Below are 27,505 nucleotides of genomic sequence, written 5' to 3'. Positions count from 1 at the left end.
GCACCCTTTTGAGCTAGTAGAGCCATGAGTCTTCTGGGAAATAATGCAACAAGTTTTTCACACCTGGATTTGGGCATCCTCTGCCATTCTTCCTTGCTGATCCTCTCCAGTTCCGTCAGGTTGGATGGTGAACGTTGGTGGACATTTCAGGTCACTCCAGAGATGCTCAATTGGGTTTAGGTCAGGGCTCTGGCTGGACAAGTCAAGAATGGTCACAGAAATGTTCTGAAGCCACTCCTTTGTTATTTTAGCTATGTGCTTATGTCATTGTCTTGTTGGAAGGTGAACCTTCGGCCAAAAGTCTGAGGTCCAGAGCAATCTGGAAGAGGTTTTCATCATTCATCATATCTCTGTACTTGGCCGCATTCATATTTCCTTCACGTGCAACCAGTTGTCCTGTCACTGCAGCTGAAAAATACCCCCATAGCATAATTGTGCCACCAACATGTTTCACTGTTGGGATTGTATTGGGCAGGTGATGAGCAGTGCCTGGTTTTCTCCACACATGCTGCTTAGAAATATCACCAAAAAGTTCTAACTTCATCTCATCAGACTAGAGAATCTTATTTCTCATAGTCAGGGAGTCCTTCATGTGTTTTTTAGCAAACTCTATGTGGGCTTTTATATGTCTTGCACTGAGAAGCAGCTTCCGTCTGGCCACTCTGCCGTAAAGGCCCAACTGGTGGAGGGCTGCAGTGATAGTTGACTATGTGAAACTTTCTCCCATCTCCCTACTGATTCTGTGGAGCTCAGCCACAGTGATCTTTGGGTTCTTCTTTACCTCTCTCACCAAGGCTCTTCTCCCACGATTGCTCAGTATGGCTGGATGGCCAAATCTAGGAGACTTCTGGTCATCCCAAACTTCTTCCATTTAAGGATTATGGAGGCCACTGTGCACTTAGGAACCTTGAGTACTGCAGAACTTAATTTGTAACCTTGGCCAGATCTGTGCCTTGCCACAATTCTGTCTCTGAGCTCCTTGGCCAGTTCCTTTGACCTCATGATTCTCATTTGGTCTGACATGCACTGTGAGCTGTGAGGTCTTATATAGATAGGTGTGTGCCTTTACAAATCAAGTCCTATCAGTTTAATTGAAACATAGCTGGACTCCAGTGAAGGAGTAGAACCATCTCAAGGAGGATCACAAGGAAATGGACAGCAAGAGACTTAAATATGAGTGTCTGGGCAAAGGGTCTGAAGACTAATGACCATGTGATATTTCAGCCTTTCTGTTTTAATAAATTTGCAAACATTTCTACATTTCTGGGACTTTTTCAGTCAAGATGGGGTGCAGAGTGTACATTAATGAGAAAAAAAATGAACTTTTTTTAATTTACCAAATGGCTGCAATGAAACAAAGAGTGAAAAATGTAAAGGGGTCTGCATACTTTCTGTTCCCACTGTATGTTGTAATTGCAGCCTAAGTGTATTGACTGATGGGCCACAAACAGCATGTTCAGTGCTGGGTGAAGATTGGGCGTTTGGTAGCCCATTAATTACACCTCTCTTGACATAATTACACTAGACAGAGAGTGACTGTGTCGGAATAAGACTGATCTCGATAACTAGTGGATATTAAAATGTGAGTTTTGCAACTATGCTTACATAGAGGTGCATCTCACAAAATTAGAATATCATCAAAAAGTTAATTTATTTCAGTTCTTCAATACAAAAAGTGAAACTCCTATATTATATAGAGTCATTACAAACAGAGTGATGTATTTCAATTGTTTATTTCTGTTAATGTTGATGATTATGGTTTACAGCCAATGAAAACCCAAATGTCATCATCTCAGTAAATTAGAATACTTCATAACAACAGCTTAAAAAATTATTTTAAAATCCAAAATGTTGGCCTACTGAAATGTATGTTCAGTAAATGCACTCAATAATTGGTCGGGGCTCCTTTTGCATCAATTACTGCATCAATGCAACGTGTCATGGAGGCGATCAGCCTTTGGCACTGCTGAGGTGTTATGGAAGCCCAGGTTGCTTTGATAGCAGCTTTCAGCTCGTCTGCGTTGTTGGGCCTGGTGTCTCTCATCTTCCTCTTGACAATACCCCATAGATTATCTATGGGGTTAAGGTCAGGCAAGGTTGCTGGCCAATCAAGCACAGTGATACTGTTGTTTTTAAATCAGGAATTGGTACTTTTGGCAGTGTGGACAGGTGCCAAGTCCTACTGGAGAATGAAATTTCCATCGCCAAAAAGCTTGTCGGCAGATGAAAGCATGAAGTGCTCTAAAATTTCCCTAGTAGATGGCTGCGCTGACTTTGGTCTTGATAAAACACAGTGTACCTACACCAGCAGATGACATAGCTCCCCAAACCATCACTGATTGTGGAAACTTCACACTAGACCTTGGAAATCAAGGTCCCAGAGTCTGGAGGAAGAATGGAGAGGCACACAATCCAAGCTGCTTGAGGTCTAGTGTGAAGTTTCCACAATCAGTGATGGTTTGGGGAGCCATGTCATCTGCTGAGTTTTTAAGAGGAAATTGCTCTTTCTTTGGGAAGGTATTGATGTTTTTTGTTATCTGAAGCATTTCTTGTAGTGCTTTTGAAGTGTTTTTCCCAGAAGCTTTTTTTTTTAAGACTTTTATTTGAACAATGCCTAGCTTGAAGCTTTTTTCCATCAGAAGTGATATACACTTCTGATGGAAAAATCAGTATGAACATAGCCTCAACATCAGCTCCTCCTCACTATGCTCCATTCCATTGGCCTCAAGGACAACATTCTCTCCTGGTTCTCCTCCTATCTCTCTGACGGCTCCTTTAATGTATCTTTTGCTGGTTCGTCCTCCTCTCATCTTCCCCTTACTGTTGAAGTTCCTCAAGGCTCAGTCCTAGGCCCCCTCCTCTTCTCTTTGTACACTGCCCCTATTGGTCAAACATCAGTAGATTTGGTTTCCAGTACGATCTCTATGCTGATGACACCCAATTATACGCTTCTCCTGACATCATGCCTGCCTTTCTAGAAAACACCAGTGATTGTCTAAACGCTGTGTCTAACATCATGTCCTCACTATATCTGAAACTGAACCTGTCAAAGACTGAACTCCTTGTGTTTCCTCCCGCTACTAATGTACCTATACCCGACATTGCCATTTCTGTTGTGAATTCTCTCTCTGGCTTCCCTCTGGTAATTACTGAAGATAGTGGAGCTGGTCAGATTGAGAGTTCTCTTTCTGGGCTCCCTCTGGTGGTTACTGGAGGTAGTGGAGCTGATCTGATTGGCAGAGGCTTGCCACCTGATAATGAGGAAGACGATTCGAGATCTGGGGTTTCTGATTGGGATTTAAGACAGCTGACTCCCTCTATCTCTGCTGGGGATTTTCTTCTTGTGCCTCCTGAGGTCTGATGTCTCCTGCTCTTTCCCTGCATGTTCAGCTAAGTGGTTAATTTGCTATTCTGTTTGCATTTGATCTGGTTTTGTTTTTCTCTACTTTGTCCGGGTCAGCTAGCTCCGGCTGGGGCTGTGCTGAATCACCGCCCATATGTTACTGCATTTGCCAGTTTGTTTTGTCCCCTTTATATTGTTTTTTTTTTTTGCTTTGCTTTCAGAATATACCAGAGTGCTGATTAGTGGGGGTGAAGTCGTGCGACATCAGTGTTTTTGTGCATCAAATGTGTTGGACTTTTTGCAGGGTTTTTTGCGTTATTGCAGACAGTGTCTTTCCTTTCCTGTCCTGTCTAGTCAGTGTGGGCCCCATTGTTTGCTCAGTCTATTTTTTTTCCTGCATTTGTGTTTTCATCTTGTGTCACCGACAGTATATGTTTGGGGCTATCTATTCCTTTGGGGTCTGCTCCGGGGCAGTTTAGATTTCCCCTTTCTTGCTTTAGGCTTAGTTAGCTGTCTGGCTGTGCCGAGGCGTCTAGGATCATCATAGGTACGCTCCACGGCTACTGCTAGTTGTGTGGACAGGATCAGGGGTCTGCATCCGCTTAGTTACCAACCTCTCTGGTTTTCTGTGGCTTAGCCTGAGCCTGCTATCCTCCTCGGTGACCCATTCATAACAGAATCACCAGCCTAACAGTAGACTCTAGGGTACTCTAAAGAAGGAAAGAATTTTTTAAAAAAAAGAAAAAAAGTGTCAGAATTTTTTTTTTCATATATTTTTTCCTCTTTTTTTCTGGGGCTGTAGGAGGATATTTTTTGTCTAAATGGAGATTAAGCAATTGTCTGATCGTGTTGAGCAGCTCTCTGCTGAAGTGCGGGAAATTTCTGCCTATCTCGCTCAATCATCTGCTGTTGAACCAAAATCCCTACTGCTGATGTGTTTTCTGGGGATCGGTCTAAATTTTTGAATTTTAAGAATAATTGTAAATTATTTTTTGCTTTGAAACCTATCTCAACGGGGAGCTCTGTGCAGCAGGTTAAAATTGTCATCTCCCTGCTATGCAGTGATCCCCAGGATTGGGCCTTTTCTTTGACACCCGGAGATCCTATTCTGGCTAATATGGACGTGTTTTTTAAAGCCTTGGGATTGTTGTATGATGAACCTAATGCTATTGATCAAGCTGAGAAAACTTTATTAGCATTGAACCAGGGTCAGGATTCTGCAGAGTTATATTGTCAAAAATTCCAAAAGTAGGCGGTCCTTACTAAATGGAATGACGATGCCCTAGCAGCTCTCTTTCGGAAGGGTTTGGCAGAAACCGTAAAAGATGTTATGGTGGGATTTCCTGTTCCCTCTGGTCTTGACGACTCTATGTCATTGGCCATTCAAATTGATTGGCGTTTACGTGAACGTAAAACTACATGAGAGGCATTGCCGCCTTTCGAACAAACTTCTGAACCCATGCAATATGAGAGGGTTTTGTCTAGGGCACAACGCCAGAAGTTTGGAACGCGTAATAAGTTGTGTTTTTACTGCGGGGACGCCTCTCATACTATTGCTGTCTGCCCTAAACGAGAAAAGTGTTTTGCTCACACATTTGCGGTGGGCAGTATACAGCCTAAGTTCCTTTTGGTGATTACCTTTTTCTGCTCCTTGTCTACATTTTCCACTAAGGCTTTTGTTGATTCAGGAGCAGCTTTGAATCTGATGGATTTGGACTTTGCTAAACATTGTGGTTTTCCCATGATACCCCTGCGGACTCCTATCCCTTTAAGGGGTGTTGATGCTACTCCCTTGGTGGAGAATAAACCCCAGTTTTGGACCCAGGTGATATTGCGGGTCACCCCGGACCACCAAGAAAATTGTAAATTTTTGGTGTTGCACAATTTGCATGATACTATTGTTCTGGGTTTCCCTTGGTTGCAAACTCATAATCCTGTTTAAGGATACTTTCACACTTGCGTTTTTTTGCAGTGCGTTTTTTGCGCACACAAACGCATGAAAAAAACGCATACAAATGCATACAAACGCTGCGTTTTTTTCCAGCATTTTTATGCGCATGCAGGAAAAAAACGCAGCATTTGTATGCGTTTTCAGTGCATTTGCGTTTTTTTGCACATTGTTTTTCCTCACCCAAAAAAAAATCTAGATAACAATCTTGCAACACACACCACCAATGGGACATCAGTGGCGGTGTGGTATGTTAATATATAGACCCTGTCTACAGTATTCTTCACATTTGCTTGATTTTTCTCATGTCAACATGGATCTGCGCTGGAAGAGTTTTCACTTCAACTAGGATTTGGACATCGCGATGGCTAGGGCATATGCAGTCGCTTGCCATGAACAAAGGAAGAGAGAGAGACAGCGAAGATGGCAGCGGCGGCGTATGGGGATACATCCGATTGTTGAACTCCGGGAGAGCCGTGGGGCGTACCACAACCTCTACAGTGAGCTACAGGCAAACCTGGAGAAATTTACAGATTATATCCGGATGTCCCAAGAAAGCTTCAGGGATTTGCTTGCTCGTGTCCAAGAATCCATCCGGAGACAGGACACAGCTCCGTCGTGCGATTCCTCCTGAGGAACGGCTCCTGGTGACATTACAGTACGTAATATTTAAAAACCAAGGGGTGGGGTCTGATTTTTTTTTTTTTTTTTTTTTTTTTACATGTACTACTATTCAAAACCTGGCCTAATTATTTTTCGTGAATGTACTAATTTTTTATTTTATAGTTCTAAAAAACCATATACAGAAATATTAATTTTACTTCTTTCTCTGTTTAGCAGATTCCTGGCGACTGGAGAGACCATATCTTCTCTACACTTCCAGTACCGTATTGGAATCTTCACCTTGTTTGGAATTGTTGCGGACACCTGCCGGGCTCTCTGGAACTTTCTTTGTCCAGAATTTATGCCCCTGCCCACCGCTGAAAAGTGGATGGAAATTGCTGACAAATTCTGGACAGTCTGCATTTTCCCCAACTGTTTGGGAGCTGTTGATGGTAAACACATACGGATCATCAAACCCAAAAGAACTGGATCTGAGTACTATAATTACAAAAAGTACTTTTCAACAGTACTCATGGCCATTTCGGATGCCGGATGTATGTTTGTAGCAGTGGACATTGGAGCATTTGGCCGTGGTAATGACTCCCAGGCAACTAATTTAATTTCCCTATGCCACGGCCTCTTCCCCACACCGAAGCTCCGCCACTGCCCTTTGTAGTGGTTGGGGATGAGGCTTTTCAAATGTGCGCAAACCTACTGAAACCCTACTCCAGCCGTGACTTGGACCACACCAAAAAAATCTTTAATTACAGGCTGACCAGGGCCAGAAGAACTGTAGAGTGTGCTTTTGGGATTCTTGTCTCCAGATGGTGAATTCTCGGCACAGCCATTAATCTTAAACTTGAAACAGTGGATGAGGTGGTGAAGGCATGTGTGGTTCTAAATAATTTTGTGATGGCTAAAGAGCACCCGCCCTTTGAACTCGATGATGCTGCTCCTAACCCATTGCCTGAATTCACTCAGCACCCTCTCAGGTCATCCGTTGAAGTTGGCCAAATGAGGGACCAATTTGCGGCCTACTTTATCTCTGATGTAGGACGGGTGCACTGGCAAGATTAAATGGTGTAAAAATGTTTTTGTGTGTGTATGTTAATAAAAAACATGTTTTGATACCTGTACCGAGTGCACTATGTTTTTTACACTCCAATATAATATACAACTTCCCATGTATACCTGTGAATTCATGATGTTCTCACACCTGGGCAGGTAAATACACATATGAGTTAAACTGCAGCATCGCTACTCTGCGTGAAATATATTGCTACGTAAGCGACACTGCAGGTTAAATATCATATGTTTATTAACCTTGCCATGATTGATAAATAGTTATGATTAGAGTTGAGCGACTTTGGTAGGATCGGGTTTCATGAAACAAAATTTGTTTCAAATGAAACTGGTCCGACTAGTGGAAAAAAAAGTCGGAGTTTCGTCCAAAACCCGACCCCAATGCAAGTCAATGGGGAATAAAAGTCAGCATTGAGTGGATGAATGTAATCCGCTAAATGCTGACTTTTATTTCCCATTAACTTACATTGTGGTAGGGTTTCGAACGAAACTCCGACTTTTTTTTCCCTACTTTGACCAGTTTCATTTGAAAAAAAATTTTGTTTCATGAAACCAGATCCTAGTCGTTCAACTCTAGTTATTATACTAGGCCTTGGTATTGAACATATGACGTGTATTTTACCCATCAGTAGGTTCAACACACACGTAATAAGAGTATGTTGTTAATTACAAGGTATATCTATAATCCCCCTTGCCTAGTATCACAATAAGTGAAATGAGGATGGTAAAAACAGCCAATCCTCAAAACACTTTTTATGACACCTTGCAAAGTTTAAGGCGCATTGTGTGTACGGTGCAGTGTGTGTAGGCGGCGCCAAAAACATTAATCAAACTTTGTTATGGTGAACCAGAAATTTAAATTTTTTTTTAACCAAAAAAATTATAAAAAACTTTATTTTTTTCTGCGTTTGGGGGCAGATGGTTGCAAGTTGGGGGTGTGCAGTGAAGATGAACAGCTTATAGTTGATGAAGGTGTTCTAGGGGAAGGGGCAACAAAACTTGTGGGGGAAGGGAGGCCAGTTATGGGAATGGAACTAGACACACTAGGAGGAGAGGACAGAGGTTCAGATACAGTTGTCCTAACTGTTTGTCTCCTTAAACTGGCCTGCCTGGACCTCCTTGAGCCCAATGCCCGCCTTGATTGTTGGCGCCTCCTGGAACTTGGGGCAAATATGGAATGTGGTTGCCCCGTCTGCTGCTGTGCCCGTTGCTGTGCATGCTGCTGCTGCTGTGGCTGCTGCTGCTGTTGTGGCTGCTGCTGATGCTCTGTGGTGGTGGTGACAGTGCTTGTCCTTGCAGGAGGACTGGTGGCAGCAATGATGGTACAGGTTTGCGGAGTGGTGGTGGCAGGGCTAGTACATGTTATAGTGTTTGCGGCAGGACTGTTCCACGTTTGAGGAGTGGTTACTGTGGCTGTGCTCCAATCACGCATGGGGGTGGCGGTGGTGCTCCAGACAGGAGCAGCGCTTGCCATAGTGGTGTTGGTGAAGTGACCAGCAGCACTCAGACTTGTGGTGGTGTAATGGTGGGTGTCCTGTCTTTGAATAGAGGTGTCCGTGCAGTGGTATGCAGCACAAGTCGGTAGTGAGGTGAAGCGAGTCAATGGTGGCACAGTTGGAAATGTCACCACTGACTGCTGCTCGTACCGATTATGCTGCATAGCCTGCAAGAAAGCATTGTTGCAGGCCTGCAGCACACTCAGCTGTTGCTCAGGACTAAGGTGTTCCGCCATGCCCTTTTCAATCTTACTAAAAAAATGGTGCGCTGGTCTGTTGAGGTCGGCCTCCAGACGGTCAAGGCGCTGTTTGACAGAGTGGAAGCGCTGTTCCATGTGGTTAAAACCACGCTCCATGAGTGAAAAACCACTTTCCACTCTGTCTGACAGCGACTTGAGGCTGGCATTAAAGGCCTCGCTCAAGTGCATAAACTCGGGCAAGACATTCCTGTCCAAGGCCCTCTGCCGCTGGTGTGTAGTGCCCGCATAACCAGTGGCAGAGACCTGGGACAGGGGAACACCAGATTGACCAGCTTCCTGGTCAGCAGCTGTTTGTGTTGCTGACGTGCAAGGTGCTTCCGGGCTGTCGGATGACTGAGATGGGTCCAAGGTCGTCCGATGAAGGACCACTCCAGGGCCAGGTTGCAGGGTGCTGCTCCAGGTGCTGTGGAAGAAAGGAAAAACATTACTATCATGCCTTTACAAGAAGCATCAGCTGTAGATTAGAAAAACACAGATTAATAAAAATAAAACCCAAAAAATTATAACACTTACGATCTGGTGGCAAGGACCGGTCTTAGGAACTGCAATGCTTGATAGTACCGGTATCTTGTTCTTGTCCTTGATGCTGAACCACTGCGAACCTGGCCCTCAGCACGAACATCACTGTTGAAGCGGTCCTTGATCGAGCGCCAACGTGTTCAGACTTTGTCCACTTTTGGAAAAACAAACAAACAACATTTAACAATTGAGTATGATGCACGATACAGTATATGCTATCACTAAACCCAACAGTGCCATCACGAAGAAGAGTCAATGCGGCACAATACAGCAATACAATACCCAAAGCAGTCACTGTTGAGCCAGATGACACTGTTGGGTTTCCTGCTAGAATATATCTAGCACGAAACCCAACAGTGCCATCAAGGACAATAGTCACTGCGGCATAACAGAGCAGGAAAATACTTGCTAAACGCCTTTTTGGAGGATGCAGTGGCACTGTCCCAGCCATCCATCAACGCTGCGGTCACCTCATTCCATAGCCGCCGGGTCACCACATTGTCCTTGTACAGCCGGTCAAGGCTGTCCCACAACGGGGCATGCTGCTGGACCAGGAGGATAAGGTGCTCATTATCCAGGTAGATGTCTTCATCCCATTGTGGAACCTAGACAAAAAACATTCATTAGAATATTCGAATTTTGTGTGAATAAAAAGTTACAAAAAAGATCCAGAAAAGAGAAAATATAGAAGATAAAAAATAAAGAACATTACAAATCATTTGATACTTACATTCTGTATCACCACCGGGACATGGCTTGGCTGCTCATGCTGTTCGCCCTCACTAGTCGCGTCCGCTGAAGATGACGATGTCTGAGAAAAAAAACAACAAACATTAGAGATTTTGAGAACCAGCATATATACTTACCAAACGCACGAAAATAATCACCTCACGGTATGCTTCCACCAGTTCCTGCCGGGATGGGGAATATTCAGATTCCAAAGACATACTGCATGTAAAAATAATGCAAAGCATTAGTACAGATACAATTTAAAAGGACAGGCATACATTTTTAGATGTAATAATACTCACATTCTTGCCGCTGAAGCTGGAACTGAAAAGGGGTCTTCTTTTGCAGTCTTTCTGCTCTCCAGGCTGTCTCTATAGTTGTGGCACAGTGCTGGCAGACACATACTTTTATATAGACATGAAGTTTTTTTAGGTGGGGATTTTTATAACTTGTCTAACCAATGGACACCAAAAAACGCATGCGCAAAAAACCGCATACATGCGCATGCGCACCCATAGACAATAATGGTATTTTTTGCTCAATACGTGCGCATGCATTTTTTTTAAGCGGTTGGGCGGACCAAAAAATGCAACATGTAGCGTCTGGAAATTAAGGACGCACACCAAAAAAAAATGTAGCGCACGAAAAACGCATACGTGCGCATGCCAACACGCACGTATGCGCACCCATATTAAATATAGGGGAAAAAACGTATGCGCAGAAACGCAGCGCGAAAAACGCAAATATGAAACCAGCCTTAGATTGGAAATCTGTGTCTATGGTGAGTTGGGGTTGTCAATGTGCTCTTAGTGACGCTCCTGTTTTCTCCACCTCTCCCTAGTCTCATGATATTCCTGACTATTTGGCTGATTTTTCTGATGTATTCAGTGAAATTAAGTCTGCGTCTTTGCCTCCTCATAGGAGTTATGACTGTGCAATTGAGTTAATGCCCGGGTGTAAATTTCCCAAGGGTCGGCTTTTCAACTTATCGGTACCCGAACATGATGCTATGCGATCTTAAATCAAGGAGTCGTTGGAGAAGGGTCATATTAGACGATCCTCTTCACCTTTAGGTGCTGTTTTTTTTGTGGCCAAGAAAGATGGTTCATTAAGGTCATGTATTGACTATCGTTCCCTTAACAAAATCACTGTTAAATATCAGTACCCGTTACCCCTGATTTCTGATTTATTTTCCAGAGTTAAAAGTGCCTGTAGGTTTACCAAGCTTGACCTCAGGGGGGCATATAATCTTATTTGCATCAAGCACGGGGATGAATGGAAGGCGGCGTTTAATACTCTGGAGGAACATTTTGAGTACCTGGTGATGCCTTTTGGGCTCACTAATGCCCCTTCTGTCTTCCAGTCTTTTATGAACGATCTTTTCCAGGACTTTGTGGATAAGTTTTTGATCATTTATTTGGATGATATTTTGATCTTTTCCACTGATTGGGATTCTCATGTGAAACATGTCCGGACTGTGTTCCGGATTTTGAGGGAAAATTCTCTGTATGTTAAGGGATCAAAGTACCTCTTTGGTGTACAGAGAATTTCATATTTGGGATTCATTTTGTCCCCGTCGGCTATTGAAATGGACCCGGTCAAGATTCAGGCCATTTATGATTGGGTTCAGCCCACTTCTTTGAAGGCTCTCCAGAAGTTTTTGGGTTTTGCTAATTTCTACCGTAAATTTATAAGTAATTTTTCTGGTATTGTTAAACCACTGACTGATTTGACCAAAAAGGGTGATGATGTGGTGAATTGGTCTCCAGAGGCAGTTTCGGCATTTCAGGAGCTTAAGCAGAGATTCACTTCTGCTCCGGTTCTACGGCAACCTGATGTCTCACTCCCATTTCAAGTGGAGGTAGATGCTTCTGAGATTGGTGCAGGAGCCGTTTTGTCCCAAAGAGATCCGGTGACTTCTAAGATGAGTCCCTGTGCCTTCTTTTCCCGTAAATTCTCCCCATCTGAACGTAACTATGATGTGGGGAATCGGGAATTGTTGGCCATGAAATGGGCATTTGAAGAGTGGAGACATTGGTTGGAGGGAGCTAGGCATCAAATTGTGGTCCTCACCGACCACAAGAATTTGATTGATCTTGAATCAGCCAAACGCTTGAATCCTAGACAGGCTAGGTGGGCCTTGTTTTTCACGCGTTTTAATTTTGTGGTCTCTTTTCTTCCGGGCACTAAGAATGTTAAGGCAGACGCTCTTTCTAGGAGTTTCTTTGCGGATTCTCTTGATTTGACTGAGCCTACTACCATTCTAAATGAGGGTGTAGTTCTTTCCGCCATCTCACCTGATTTGAGACGTGCCCTGGAGGAATTTCAGGAGGACAAACCTGAACGTTGTCCTATGGGAAAATTGTATGTCCCTGACCAGTGGAGGAAAAGAGTAATGTCTGAAATTCATTGCTCCGCGTTGGCTGGTCATCCAGGTATTTTTGGTACCAGAGATTTGGTGAGTCAGTCTTATTGGTGGCCTGCCTTATCTTGTGATGTCAGGAATTTTGTGCAGTCCTGTGGGACTTGTTCTCGGTCTAAGCCCTGTTCTCATTCTAGTGGGTTGTTGATGCCCCTGTCGGTGCCCAGGAGGCCATGGACTCATATCTCAATGGATTTTATTTCAGATCTTCCTGTCTCTCAGAGAATGACTGTTATCTGGGTGATCTGTGTGGTGCCCTTGTATTTTCAACAGGTGGTTCGGTTGCATGGGATTCCTGAGAACATTGTGTTGGACAGAGGAGTCCAGTTTGTTTACAGATTTTGGAGAGCTTTTTGTTCCAAACTGGGAATTCAGCTATCTTTCTCCTCTGCATTTCAACCCCAGACCAATGGGCAGACTAAGAGAACAAACCAGACTTTGGAATCCTATTTGAGATGTTTCACATCTGCTGATCAGGATGACTGGGTCTCATTTTTGCCCTTGGCCGAATTTGCGCTTAACAATAGGGCTAGTTCTGCCAATTTGATGTCGCCCTTGTTCTGTAACTTTGGGTTTCATCCTCGATTTTCTACAGGGCAGGTGGAATCTGCGGCCTGCCCAAGTGTGGATTCTGTGGCAGAGAGAATGCAGCAGATTTGGGACCAAGTGGTGGATAAGTTGTCCCACTCTCAGGAAAAAGCCAAACGGTTTTCCAACAGGCATAGGACCATTGGTCCCCGGTTTAAAGTGGGTGATATGGTTTGGTGGTCTTCAAAGAATATTCCTATGAAGGTTGCGTCTCCAAAATTCAAGCCAAGATTGATTGGACCTTATTAGATTTTGGAAATCCTTAATCCTGTTTCTTTCCGTTTGGCTCTTCCAGTTCCGTTTAAGATTCATAGCGTGTTCCATAAATCCTTGTTGAAGAGGTTTGTAGAGCCAGTAGTTCCAATGGCGGTGCCTCCTGACCCTGTATTGGTTAAAGGTAATTTGGAGTATGAGGTAGAGAAAATATTGGATTCTCGTTTGGCTAGACGGAGACTCCAGTACCTGGTCAAATGGAAGGGTTATGGCCAGGAGGATAATTCTTGGGTCTCTGCTTCTGACATTCATGCCGAAAGATTGGTTTGTGCTTTTCACCGGGCCCATCCTGACCGGCCTGGTGGCGTGGATGAGGGTTCGGTGACCCCTCCTCAAGGGGGCAGTACTGTTGTGAATTCTCTCTCTGGCTTCCCTCTGGTGATTACTGAAGATAGTGAAGCTGGTCAGATTGAGAGTTCTCTTTCTGGGCTCCCTCTGGTGGTTACTGGAGGTAGTGGAGCTGATCTGATTGACAGAGGCTTGCCACCTGATAATGAGGAAGACGATTCGAGATCTGGGGTTTCTGACTGGGATTTAAGACAGCTGACTCCCTCTATCCCTGCTGGGGATTTTCTTGTTGTGCCTCCTGAGGTCTGATGTCTCCTGCTCTTTCCCTGCATGTTCAGCTAAGTGGTTAATTAGCTATTCTGTTTGCATTTGATCTGGTTTTGTTTATCTCTGCTTTGTGAGGGTCAGCTAGCTGCAGCTGGGGCTGTGCTGAATCACTGCCCATATGTTACTGCATGTGCCAGTTTGTTTTGTCCCCTTTTATATTGGTCTCTTTTTGCTTTGCTTTCAGAATATACCAGAGTACTGATTAGTGGGGGAGAAGTCGTGAGACTTCAGTGTTTTTGTGCATCAGACGTATTGGACTTTTTGCAGAGGTATTTGCGTTATTGCAGACAATATCTTTCCTTTCCTGTCGTGTCTAGTCAGTGTGGGCCCCATCGTTTGCTCAGTCTATTTTTCTTCCCGCGTTTGTGTTTTCATTTTGTCTCACCGACAATATATGTTTGGGGGCTATCTATTCCTTTGGGGTCTGCTCCGGGGCAGTTTAGATTTCCCTTTTCTTGCTTTAGCCTTAGTTAGCTCTCCGGCTGTGCTGAGGCATCTAGGATTATCGTAGGTATGCTCCACGGCTACTGCTAGTTGTGTGGACAGGATCAGGGTCTGTATCCGCTTAGTTACCAACCTCTCTGGTTTTCTGTGGCTTAGCCTGGGCCTGCTATCCTCCTCGGTGACCCATTCATAACACATTTCCGTGTGTGGTTCCACTATTACTCCCCAGCAACATGCCCGCTGTCTTGGGGTCATACTTGACTCCTAGTTTTCCTTTGCCCCCCACATCCGATCACTGGCTCGCTCTTGTTATCTGCACCTCAAAAACATTTCTAGAATTCGACCTTTTCTTACTTTTGACTCCGCAAAAACTCTTACTGTTTCTCTTATTCATTCTCATCTCGACTATTGTAACTCTGTTCTAATCGGTCTCCCTCTTACCAAACTCTCCCCCCTCCAATCTGTCTTGAATGCTGCAGCCAGGATCATATTCCTCGCCAATCGTTACACCGACGCCTCTACCTTGTGCAAGTCATTACACTGGCTACCCATCCACTCCAGAATCCAGTACAAACTTATTACCCTCACCCACAAAGCTCTCCATGGCTCAGCACCACCCTACATTTCCTCCCTTGTTTCAGTATACCACCCTACCCGCGCCCTCCGTTCTGCTGATGACCTGAGGTTAGCATCCTCAATAATCAGAACCTCCCACTCCCGTCTCCAAGACTATACACGTTCTGCGCCAGTTCTTTGGAATGCACTTCCCAGGTCAATACGATTAGTCCCCAATCCCCACAATTTTAACCGTGCCTGAAAACGCATTTATTCAGACTGGCCTATTGCCTCAACACATTAACCTAATCTATCCCTGTGTGGCACAGCCAAAAGTTTTACCATAACCAGGTTCCCCACATCATGTTCCCACAAGCTTTATCCATTCATTAGCCCTCTGTGTCTGTACTGTTACACACTTAACATTACGGCTGGTCCCAGTGTCAGACTGAAGAACATTGGGCCCACCGGTGGTTTTGATCCTGAGGGCCCACCTTCCCCCCACTGAAGAGCCCCATAGCAACTGCAAGGTTTGCACTATGAACTCTATTTAAGGAGAAGCCAGGGCCCACTGGAGGATTCTCCGGTTCTCGGGTGGGCCAGTCCAACCCTGGCTGGTCCATACAATCAGGGCAATTGTTACCACCCACCTTTTCTGTCTACCTTTTTCCTCATAGATTGTAAGCTTGCGAGCAGGGCCCTTGTTCCTCTTGGTATCTGTTATGATCTATGTGATTATTGTTATGCTGTAATGTCTATTGTCTATACAAGTCCCCTCTGAAATGTAAAGTGCTGCAGAATATGTCGGCGCTATAGAAATAAAATGTATTATGTTATACCATTAAGGCTAATAATAATAATAATATGTAATTTTCTATAATTGTATGCTTGACGCTTAGGCTATGTTCAGATTGCATTTTTGCCACATTAGTGGCTCCTTTTGGGGCTTCCATCTGAAAAATGAAGGTGCAATGTCAGATAGAGGTGACTGATTATAATGAGGCAGATGGAATCACTTTGTGCTCCTCCTTGTCTCTGTTTTGACAGTGTCCACAAACGACTGATCAACTCAGTGCCTGCGTCAAGAAGGTGAACACTGCGGAAACGGAGGCATCATGAAAGTCAATAAGGGTTGGCATTGGAATCATGTTTTTCAGGGCTTCAGATTGAAGCTTCAACGGAACCACTGATATACAGCAAAAACGCAATGGGAAGTAGGAAAAATATTGGAGAAACCCTTTCCCATTCCATCATGACTGAGCCCCTTGCACAAAGCAAAGTCATAAACGGTTTGACGAGCTTTGTGTGAATGTAATGAAGTGGCCTGAGCCCTGACTGCAAATAGATCAGATCAAAAGCCTTTGGGGTTAATATTTTGTTTGTGTGTGTGTGTATATATATATATATATATATATATATATATATTGTAAGGTAGCGCTCACTGAGTGTATTGGGGGACATTCACTTAACAAGGTTAACAGCAGATTAACAAGGTCCGGCACGGGTTTTTCTCATAAATCAGTCCATGTGATTTATTATTAGACGGCATAAACTATAAACAGCAGTAGTCTTATATCAGACAGGTCAATGTTCATCAAAGGGCTTCGCTCTCTCAGCCTTGTGATCACACAGGCTGTGCTATGTCCAGCAATCAGGCTTTATAGTCTCACAGTTAATTCCCTCCTGTCCGGGGTGTTACCTCTTAGCTGCTTCTCACTCCGGATGTCTTTTTCCTCCTGGGGACTGTCCGAGATACACAGGCCATTACACACACAGGCCTCACATGGTCAGCGGCGTCCGCATGTGCGCTTCAGGAAGGCAGCACACCTTCCAGCACGTCGACCTTCCGGGACCTTCCACACGGACCAATCAGATCCAGGCACTCTCTCTCATGTGACCTACCCTGGTCACCTTATATGATCAATAGCCATGCCCAACGGTGAGATATGGATCACATGGCTGTGACCTCATCGCAGGTCCTATTTCAGACACCCAGCCATGCACACATATATACAGGCTTACTATGGGCTTTTAGACACACGCCCCTTGTTGGGTTTGTAGGTGACTGGGCCCACCCGTCTCACCAAGCCACCTGGAAGCTTTCCCTGATACACTGTAACAAAAACCTCAGCAGTACCTCTGCTGATGAACACGTTCAAGCTTCCATCCCAGGGCCACCCACCCTGGGATACATAACGGTCATTTACCATCCTGGCGTTCATCCTATCTCCATTACCACAATGGATATGCCTGTGTGCATGACCCATACAGCGCCCGCTAGCTGTCACAGCGGTCACTGTACCAAAATATATATATATATATATATATATATATATATATATATATATATATACACATACACAGGTACGGACTGGAGCCGCAATTCAGCCCTGGCATTTGAAATCACACAGGCCCATGTTCTCCGCATCCCCAAGAACCAGATGGGATATATTACTAATATTACCCTGGGTTGAGGAAGGGAAGATTTACTGCAAGACCAATATTTCTTATGATACCTGTGGCATGCTGGGGTAAGTGACGGAGTCAAGGAATTGGTGCTCGGTCAAAACTCTTAACGGTATGGATGTCTTGAGAACACCAATTTTGTTAACAATGTAGCAGACAAGGCGGCCCACGACCAGACAGGTCCTCCTGTCATTTGCCAGAATTGCCAGATCAGATCAGATCAGGCCAGTCCAGCCCTGTGTGTGTGTATATATATATATATATATATATATATAATGTGTGCTTCCATAACCTTCCCTGTATTTGTAGCATTGTTTTTCTGAGGTGTACACTACATTTTATAGCATTTTTATTTATTAGGCCAACTTTATTTTTTTTCTATTATCAAAAGATGCAGATAAAAATGTGAGAACATTTATGCATACTTATCTTCATTGCTTCAAAATGTTGGTTCTGCTTGGTCCAACAATCCATTTAGCTCTATTAGGGCTCGTACTCATCTGCGAGAAAAACGGGTGAGTGCAATCCGATAAAAAAAAATCGGATTGCACTCTGACCAATATGAAGCTATGAGTCACAGCTCATCTGCAATTTTTTTCTCAGCTGAAATCAGACTGAGAAAAAAATTGCAGGATGCTGCGATTGTCCTTGTATCTCGGATGGTACTCGCCAATGTAAATCAATGGGTGAGAGAAAAAAAAAATCACACGGCACTCAAGCCATGCAAGTGCCATCCAATTTCTACACACCGATGTCCTTTGAAAAGCCATCAATTCAGCAACCGCGTACAGTAAAATCACAGCATGACCCAACAGAACAGAGTAGATAGAATAGATATATGCACATAGAATAGATAGATGTAAAGATGTCAGTGACCTATATAATGAGTACAGTGTGTGTGCAGCTTACTGTACATGTATTTAATTATTAAATGATAATTTTTCTAAAAAAAAAAGGCGTGGGCTCCCGCATAATTTTTAAAACCAGCAGAGGGAAAGCTGATGGCTGGGGGCAGATGTTTATAGCCTGGGAAGGGGGTAAGACCAATGCAGCTTCCCAAGCTATTAATATCAGCTCACAGCTATATACTTAGCCTTTAGTGGTTATTAAAATGTGGGACTACCCCCAAAAACAAGCATAGGGTGCCATGGATACTGCACCCCCCCAGGCTAAAAACATCAGCTCTCAGCCACCCCAGAAAAGGCGCATCTACAAGATGCGCCAATTCTGGCACTTAGCCTCGCTGTTCCAATTTACCTTTAGGCTACATACAATGTTTTGATCGCATTTCATTTTATTTTTAAGGGTGATTTGGCAGCACCCCCCCCAAAAAAAACAGTGTTTAAATTTTTTTTCTCTATATGTATATTTTCATAGATTAGAATCTCATGGGTGTGACAATAATAAATATCCTTATGTTATTTTATTTTTTTCTTTATTATTAAAGGTGGGTCATCTAAAAATTTTATATATTGTTTTTAGATTTTTTTTAAACTTTTTTTTTTAATAAACCGCTTGCATTTGTCTTTGGAGGGTACAGCGGAATGAGGACATTGCAGGCTGCAGCATCTCATATCAGGAGTGAAGATGCAGATCGTCAGACTCTTATTTTTTATGGAGCTCAGCAAGTCAGTTTCATGCCCGCATTGCACAGCGATACACTGACGACAGAAGATATCAGAGATGGCGTAATGGTGTTGGCAGTGGGGGACATAGGGCAGTCTGCCCAGGACAGTGGCGGAGTCCCAAATATGGCTCTGTCCCATTGTATCCGGGATGGCTTTATGTTTTGTGTAGTGCTTGCTCTTTGGCTACATTTTAGCTAAGCACTCTTAGGACAAAGCTGTATGATGTGACTACATCTTAGCTGCAGTGCCTGCAGGGAGTCTGTAGTAGTCTGAGACACATCTCCTGCTCGATTACTGGTTCTGGCCTCAGATTTCTCCCTTTTACAGCTCTTTCTATAAACACAAGTCTATCACAGCTTTTACAAAGTGACATAACTTTCTAGGGACTATCGCGAAATGACATTCAATGGTGGACTTTTCCTTTAGAGTTAACTTTAGAAACGGTTTGACAGTTCCAGTACCTGTAGTGCTCAAGGCAAATGCTATCTAAACATGACGCTTGAGAGATTATTATAGTGGAAAGCTGAGGTTGAAAAACTGTTTTATTCAGGAATATAGCAATAAGGTTTTGCAAAGGTAGATGTAGCATCCAGTTCCCCGTATCTGACGAAATCAAAGACCCCTCTGCCAAATAAGAAGACACGGGTATTATAAAGAATGCATGTCAGGTAGGTGCCCTGGTATAGATTTTGCTTTGAGAGTATGAAGATTAAGTTGCGCCTCTAACTTTATATATCTGGGTCGCTATGGTTTAAAGGGCCAGCCACATATACAAAAGTAATGACTCCAGGGATCTGGTCCCCAAGATCCGCCCCGGTGTCCTCAGAGTAATCACCCACACTTGAAAGTCCTAACAAATACTTGTCATTTTTCACGTATGTATTGCAGGTCCATGATGATTTGGTCATTTATTCAGCACCATCAGGGATGAGCAAATTAAACTTTTTAATATCTATTTGTTGCCAGTATTATTAGTACACACCAACAAATACACATTCATCAAACTGTTCTCATTCATTTCCTAAACCAGGCATATTTTCCTTATTATGGGTCTAAGGAGCGAGTGAAAAATGTGAAATCAAGAATAGGATCAATTAGTCATTTCCTAAAGTACTAGAGCCAAGATTTATCCACCCAGATGAGGATATTAAAGGGAATTTGTGAATTGTTCCTTGTCTTCCTGAATTGCTTCTGATAAAATGACAGCCTGGAGCACAGACAAGAAAAAATTATAAATGCAACTTCTTGGGAGAGTTAGTGCAGGCTCTGAGTCTAAGGTTGAACTACAAGTCTCAGCAATTTTTAGACTATTCTTCAATAATCACAGGTCATCTTACCATTACATTTTACCAAGATTAGGGCTTGTCGGGATTTCAATGTAAAGACAATTAGGCTGAGTCGCCTTTTGATCATCCTCAAATTTTAAAAGGTTTTCTCATCTTTTGTAACATTTACCAGTTGTGAGACAGGAAGAAAATCTCTTGAAAGATCAAATAAAATATAAAAAAAACTTCTCAAAAGCCATGTTCTCACCTAGCATAAATGCTGCGTTTTTGTTTCTGCTGAGCTTTTTTTGTGCAGAAAATCCGCTCCACTTATCTGTTCAAGCAAAAAGGATGTGATTCCATGGGAGCTCATTCCTACCGTGCTGTTGAACCATGTTTTTTTTATTTTGTTTTTTTTTTTTGTAGGCTTTTATGGGGAGCCTAAAAAAGTCCAGAATCACAACTTTTCTCTACTAACAAAAGAATGCGTTGAATAAAGCAGCTTCAAATCTGCGCCAAAAATGCATAAAAAAAGAAAAGCGCAGCAATAACGCAATAATCAGACAAAATTGTTATTGTGTATTTGCGGTGCATAAAAAGCAGCAGAAAAAAAAAATCAAAACGCTGTGTATGAACAATACCTGTTCTCACCATGTACAGTTTGGCTAAGTTAACACTGAGCGTTTTTGCTGCTTTTGTTTTTTATACTTTTGTATAATAATTTTTGTATAATAATTTTCAGCTGCTTTTTACAGTGCCAGCTATGTCTATGAGATTTCAGAAATCTCATGCACACACATTGGTTTTCATTGATTTTCTTGTCATCAATATTTTGAGCTTTACCTGGGTTTTTGGACATAGAGCATGTCACTTCTTTCAGCATTTTTTCACCCATTTAATTGAATGGAAAGAAACGCATTAAAAAAAAACGCACCAAAACCGCAGCAGAACCTGCATTTTGCAGCTTCCTTCCTGCCAAGCACTCAGGTTTTGCTATCGGATTTCTACTGAGGAATTATTACCGTGTATAAGAACGAATATGATTAAGGTCATGCTTACCTATGATTAATCAACAAAGGACTTTTAATAATCTATTGTAAGAATATATACATTTCAAAGAATGTTCTTTTTGTTTTGCATTTAAAAATCAATAAAAAGATATAAAAAAAAACGCAGCAAAAACGCCCAGTGTGAACTTAGCCTATCTGTTTTGTATACGTGCAGGAAAAATCTCTTCCATATGGCACAAATGTATGCACCTGTATGATACCCACTCATTCACCTTATAATAAAAATGAACCATGCAGGATCCATGCTTTTTAATGCAGTGATATATGTTATGTGCCCTATGCCAGCCCACTGTCCCCTAAAATCACTTTCAGGGCATACATTAGCAGCATTGTCGGGATTATACACTGACCAGAGGGAATAACAGCTTAGCCGCAGCAACATTTCCTTACCGGGACAGGCCTGCGTATAGTCATGACAGCAGTCCTTGGTTGATGTGCACACTTGATCACAGAAGCAAGTCCCATAGTCTCTGTCCATCCTCCAGCCCTTGCTGACACATGTCAGATCTCTACCTTTGCAGCACTTTTTCGCCTCCATACAGCCACCTTCGGCCATGCCACCGAGTCCCAGCAATCCCATCAAACACACCCAAACGCTGTATCTTCTCCTGTGCTGATCCATTGTAATGTACTCAGCAGGTAAAGCAAGGGCACTTCTCATTTAGATGATGGACCGTGATGACATGGTGGCTGCACGTCTCCGGGTGTCCGGGAAGGATGCTGTACGTGTCACGTAAACTCTGTAGGACCGTCACTGGTTAAATAAGTTTGGATATATGACCATCTGGAAAATCCTCCAGATTATCCAAATATGATCAGAATAAATGTGCAACTGGGGAGAGCAGATTCGGATCTCCAGAGCAGAGCTGGCAGGTGAAGAACTGTCCCCAGAAAGTGACAGCCAGCAGTGAGGGTTGTATGGAGAGCTGCGTCCCTCCCAGGCTTCTCACTGGGTGGAATGTGAGTTTCGCCTCCTCCCTGAGCAGAGTGGAGGATGATATGTGTACAAGTATGCAATCACTAGTGGTAGGCAATGTACATGGAGCCTGCACCCTCCAGTCCCACTGTCCATTAATAAAGGACGTTCCTCGTCTGTGAGCGATAACCTATTGGGATCAATAACTTGAAAACTTTTTTTTAATATTCTTTTGTCGCAGATTTAGACGGATGCAGTTGCTTTCTTACTGTGTTGGTTTCTAAACAATACAATACTGTGATCATTCTTAAGGATGGGCAACCTCTGACCCACAGCTGTTATAATACGTGGACGAACCCTTTCATATGTCAACAGAAATAAGGAAAACTATTGGATTTATGGAATTTGTAAATTATTTATTCAGATGGAGCTAAAATTCCATATTTTAGTCCTATTTCAGTCTGATTTAAAGTTTTTCAAGTTAATTCTTTTGGTAGCATGTCAAATCTTAACAGTGTGTAGCATGGTCACAAGGTATCCAATATGGCTATGGTTGCCAGTTTGGGTAGTCTTCATGTGACCACGAACAAGCGATTTGCTTACTTATGGTCTCATGCCAACTAGATTCTTTTCCTACTTCTCTGTGTTTTTTAGAGCTTCTTTCACCAGGTACATAGTGCTCAATGTTCAGGGAGGGAATAGAAGCGAATCCGCTGCTGATGCTCCCATAGGATGTGGTGATAACATAACAGTTGGGGGTCTGCCAAGCAGTAGCACAAATGCTGGATCCACGCAGACCCTGATCAACTCTGCCTGGACTTCTGATAATATAAAGAGCTGTTTTTCGGAATACCTTTGTCTACTATAGATGCAGCCATTAAATCAGAAGAAATAAACAATAAAGTAAAAAAATATGTTCCCTAGTATAGATGACCAGGTCACTTCTCGCAACTCCTGTCCACAGATAAGGTCAGTGATCGCTGGCCGTGGACAGGAGCTGTGCGAATTTCCTTAGCTTAAGGAATCCCAGGCTTGGCTTATGATTTTGTTAGACCGGTCATTAAAGGAGTAACTTAGAACTGTAATATTCCATTTATTGTTATTGCCTTTTTTGTGTCTTGTATTATGACTGATGGATTCACTGCAAAATGTTGTTGCTGTTGACATCACGTGGCCGCTGCGATCAAATGATGTGTTGTGCAGAAAAGAAAAGGATGGTCCCACAGAGCATCAGTGGAGGAACAATTAAAAATGTAACCCATTCACGACCTTGGTTTTTTTTTTGCATTTTCATTTTTCGCTCCCCTTCTTCCCAGAGCTATAACTTAGATTTTGTTCAATATGGCTATGTGAGGGCTTGTTTTTTGCAGGAAGAGTTGTACTTTTGATCACCACCATTGGTTTTACCATATAGTTGTAACGAATGGAAGCGGAGGCAGAGATGGTGAAGTTCACATTCGTTTTTGATTTTTAAAGTGGAACCTCGGGACCACAGTCCGGGGGGCTCCGAAGGGGGCGTGACTAGTGAGCCCCAGGTACCCGTAGTAAAGCCCCTTGAGCAGGGCCAGAATGGAATACCCGGAGGACACAGGTGCTACCTCCAGTTAGACCCCGAACACGTGGCAGCTGTCCCAGCGGGACCAAAAAGGATAACAGCTAGTTACAGTAGAGTCCGTAATGATACGGGTCCTGGATCCGGGTAGTTGGTAAGGAGTTGGTTCCAGTAACCTTCACACAGGCCTTGGATGGCTGTTGGCGGAACGGGATGGCTTTCACCCAGATGGTTGCAGATATAACCAGGAAGCACAGGATACTGATACTCTGTGGAGACAGATAGCATTAGACAATGCAATGAGACAGCAGACGCAGTGCAGACAGATTAGCATGAGAATCAGCGTAGCAATGATTGATACTCGTTGCTCCGGCGCTCTCCCTCTGGAGGAGAGGCCAGAAATAGCAGCCAATGCGCTGCCATTGGATAATTGCATTTTTTGAAAAATGCACGCCGTCCCTTTAAGAAGGCAGGAGAGCAGGCGGGCGGGCCCTAATAGCTCTAGTTACAGATCTGACGACAGGATGCCAGGAGGTGGAGGCCGGAGGGAGGCCTGCATGCGGAGCAGCAGCATGGGACCCAGAGGAGGCCGGCTGCCGCCTAGGGACAGCGTGCGTGGCTGGAGGTGAGTGCCCAGAATGGAGGGCAGCAGCAGACTGGGGCGCAGCGCCAGGATGGGGACCGGGTGTATCAATAGCGTAGTGGAAAACGGGGAAAAAAAATTGAAAGTGTGGTGAAATTGCAAAAAAAAGTGCAATCCCACAATTGTTTGGGTTGTTTTTTTTTTACCATATTCACTAAATGCTAAAACTGACCTGCCATTATGATTCAGGTCGTTACGAGTTTGCAGACACCAAAAATGTCTAGGTTCTTTTTTATTTACGTGGTGAAAAAAAATCCAAAGTTAGGGAAAAAATTGGTGCCAATTCTGAGATACATACAGTCTCCATATTTTGCGATCTGGGGCGGAGTGAGAGCTTATTTTTTGCTCACTGAGCTGACGATTTTATTGATACCATCTTGGGGGTAGATTCGATGTTTTGATAGCCTGGTATTGCATTTTACTGCAATGTTGGGGAGACAAAAAAAAACGTAATTCTGGAGTTTTGATTTTTTTTTTCATTACACCGTTTACCGATCAGATTAATTATTTTTATATTTTGATAGAATGGGTGATTCTGAACACGGTGATACGAAACATGAGTGGCAAAGACAACGACAGGGGCCTCTCTGCAGACCCCGGGTTGTCATACCAACCCATTGGTGCCCAGTGATCATGTGACAGGGGTGGGTCTTATGATGCGTTTCCGGAGAGGTTGCATCGTGATTCCACCTGCGGCTGTTAGGGGCATATTTCAGCTTATGAAATCAACTGTCATGTGCTGGAATACATGCGGGCTCATCGCCGGAGCCCACATGAAGTGCAGGGACACGACCTATGACGTATTTATACATCATAGGTAGTGAAGGCATTAAAATCTAAGTAAATTGAAAAGTTTGGTGTTTTATGACTTTTATTTCTTCTCAAAAGTATTTTTACTTCCAAATAGCCCACTTTCATGAAAGTGAAAAAAAAAGTGTTCAATTTTCATCCAGCAATCTCAGACAATTTTGTCAGAGTTTGAGCTGAGCGTCAGTTTACTGTGATCCGATTGGTTCACATGTGAAAATCACAGCACAGATGTGATGAAAATGGAGAACTTAATTTCTCCATCTTCTCCATTGTTTGAGTTCATGGATGACATCCAAGTGCCATCCGATGTTTTACAATCACCCATAGATTTGTATTTGTGTGCGTAATCTGAATTCCGGAGCCACTCGCATCATGTCATCCTCATCCAATGATGCTTGTGACATATCTTCCAATGTATCTTGCATTTTCACTGGAGTTTGCATTTAATACGAACAGATCAACTGATGTCTACTAAAGATGGCCAGACCCTTTTCTTAGAAGGAGTTTTTGAATATTTGATCTTAAGGGCGATTGTTCGTCTTTGCCCACCACTAAACTTAGGGTCCCGCTACACTAAGCGACGCACCAGCGATCCCGACAATGATACGACCTGGTCAGGATCGCTGGTGCGTCGCTACGATTGCTGGTGAGCTCTCAAACAGGCAGACTCACCAGCAATCAGGACCAGCGAGGACGCTGGTATCCAAGGTAAATAGCAGGTAACTAAGGGCGCGCGTGGCTTAGTTACCCACTGTTTACCTTGGATACCAGCTCCCAGCACGAGCATGCTGGTATCCAGGGTACATAGCGGGTAAGTAAGCCACACGAGCGCTTAGTTACCCACTATTTACCTTGGATACCAGCTCCCAGCGTCTGCTTACAGCGCTGGGAGCTCGCTGATTGTTGGTCTCCCACTGCCACATGCAGCGATGCGTGCTGGCCAGTGGGAGACCAACGATCAAAAAATGGCCCAGGATCAGCGATACCAGGCAGGGGGTGCGGTCGCTGATGCATGCCACACACAGCGAGATCGCTGGGGGGGTCACAAAATTGGTGACGCATCAGCAATCTTGCTGGCGATCTCGCATAGTGTGAAGTACCCCTTAATCATACTTTGTACATTGAATATCAGCATACCTTCCAGATGCGGCATTTCAGTTGTAAGTCTTGACCCTCAACATCTAGTATAAGAATTACTTGTAAAGGCTTGCAGACATACGTCTGTGTCTCTCCTTCAGCTTTTTCCTCCATTGTGTCATTAAACAAAGGTGTCTTAGATAAATAGTTGTACAAGACTTGGAGAGGGGTTGTAAGTACTTGGCGCACTCAGAGTTCTATGTATGGTAATTGGCAGAAATCTTAGCATTTAGTTCCTATTTTTGTGGTCCGCTGCATTCTTTAGCTAAACAAAAGTGCTTTCTTTACCGATACTAATGAATAAAAGTCATATATCCATATTGTTGAGGAGGTAAAAGTGGCTGGGACCCTAGGAGGTAGCGACCATGCTATTTTAGAATTTTGGATAACTAGAGGCGGAAGACCTGTGAAGACTCAGACGTCAAGGTTAGATTTCAGAAAGGCAGATTTTAAGGGATTCAGAAAGAGAATTGGAGGGATCCAATGGCTGGATATCCTTAAAGACAAAAATGTCCAGGAAGGATGGGAAATCTTGAAAAATGAAATTCTCAAAGCACAGTTGTTAACAATTCCGAAAAGAGGGAAGAATAGGAAGCAGTTAAGGAAACCAGGATGGATGAACACAGAACTTAAGCACATGCTAAAAAGGAAGAAAAAAATGTTTATAAAATGGAAAGAGGGAGGCATATCTAAAGAAGAATATAATGCTGTCTGCAGAACCTGCAGGGCACAAATCAGATTAGCTGAAGCTGAAAATGAATTGAGGCTTGCAAGAGATGTCAAAAGCAATAATAAAGGATTTTGGGGATATGTCAAAAGTAAAAGAAAAGTCAAAGATGCTATAGGATTTTTACAGGATGAAAATGATGAAATGGTAAGACAGGATGTTGAGAAGGCTGAACTTTTAAATTCCTATTTTGCATCTGTTTTCTCTCAGAAAGGAAATGTAACATCAACTGTTATTCACTGTCCTATTAAGGGAATAGAAGAATCCAGGATATCTATAAACAGAAAGATAGTGAGGAAACACTTAGCTAGCCTAAATGAATTCAAGTCTCCAGGTCCAGATGAATTACACCCCAGAGTACTGAAGGAGATAGCAGAAGAAATTTTTGAACCCCTCTCTATAATCTTTGAAAA

At 43.3% G+C, this 27,505-nt stretch overlaps 1 protein-coding gene across 1 annotated transcript in view; it reads right to left on the bottom strand.

The window, feature by feature from the left end:
• SBSPON (somatomedin B and thrombospondin type 1 domain containing) overlaps positions 1–22,250 on the bottom strand; it is a 46,594-nt gene extending 24,344 nt beyond the window's left edge. The window contains exon 1 of the mRNA XM_073583834.1: positions 21,698–22,250. Within this exon, the coding sequence (XP_073439935.1) occupies positions 21,698–21,968 (271 nt within the window). The 5' untranslated portion in view covers positions 21,969–22,250. The remainder of the gene's footprint in view (positions 1–21,697) is intronic.
• Positions 22,251–27,505: the final 5,255 nt, after the last annotated feature.

This window comes from Dendrobates tinctorius, unplaced genomic scaffold, assembly GCF_039654945.1.
Source record: "Dendrobates tinctorius isolate UK_male_01 unplaced genomic scaffold, ASM3965494v1 ptg000082l, whole genome shotgun sequence".
NCBI lineage: Eukaryota > Metazoa > Chordata > Amphibia > Anura > Dendrobatidae > Dendrobates > Dendrobates tinctorius.
The sequence above is the reverse complement of the archived record's forward strand: the minus strand, read 5'-3'. Positions and strand labels throughout refer to the sequence as shown.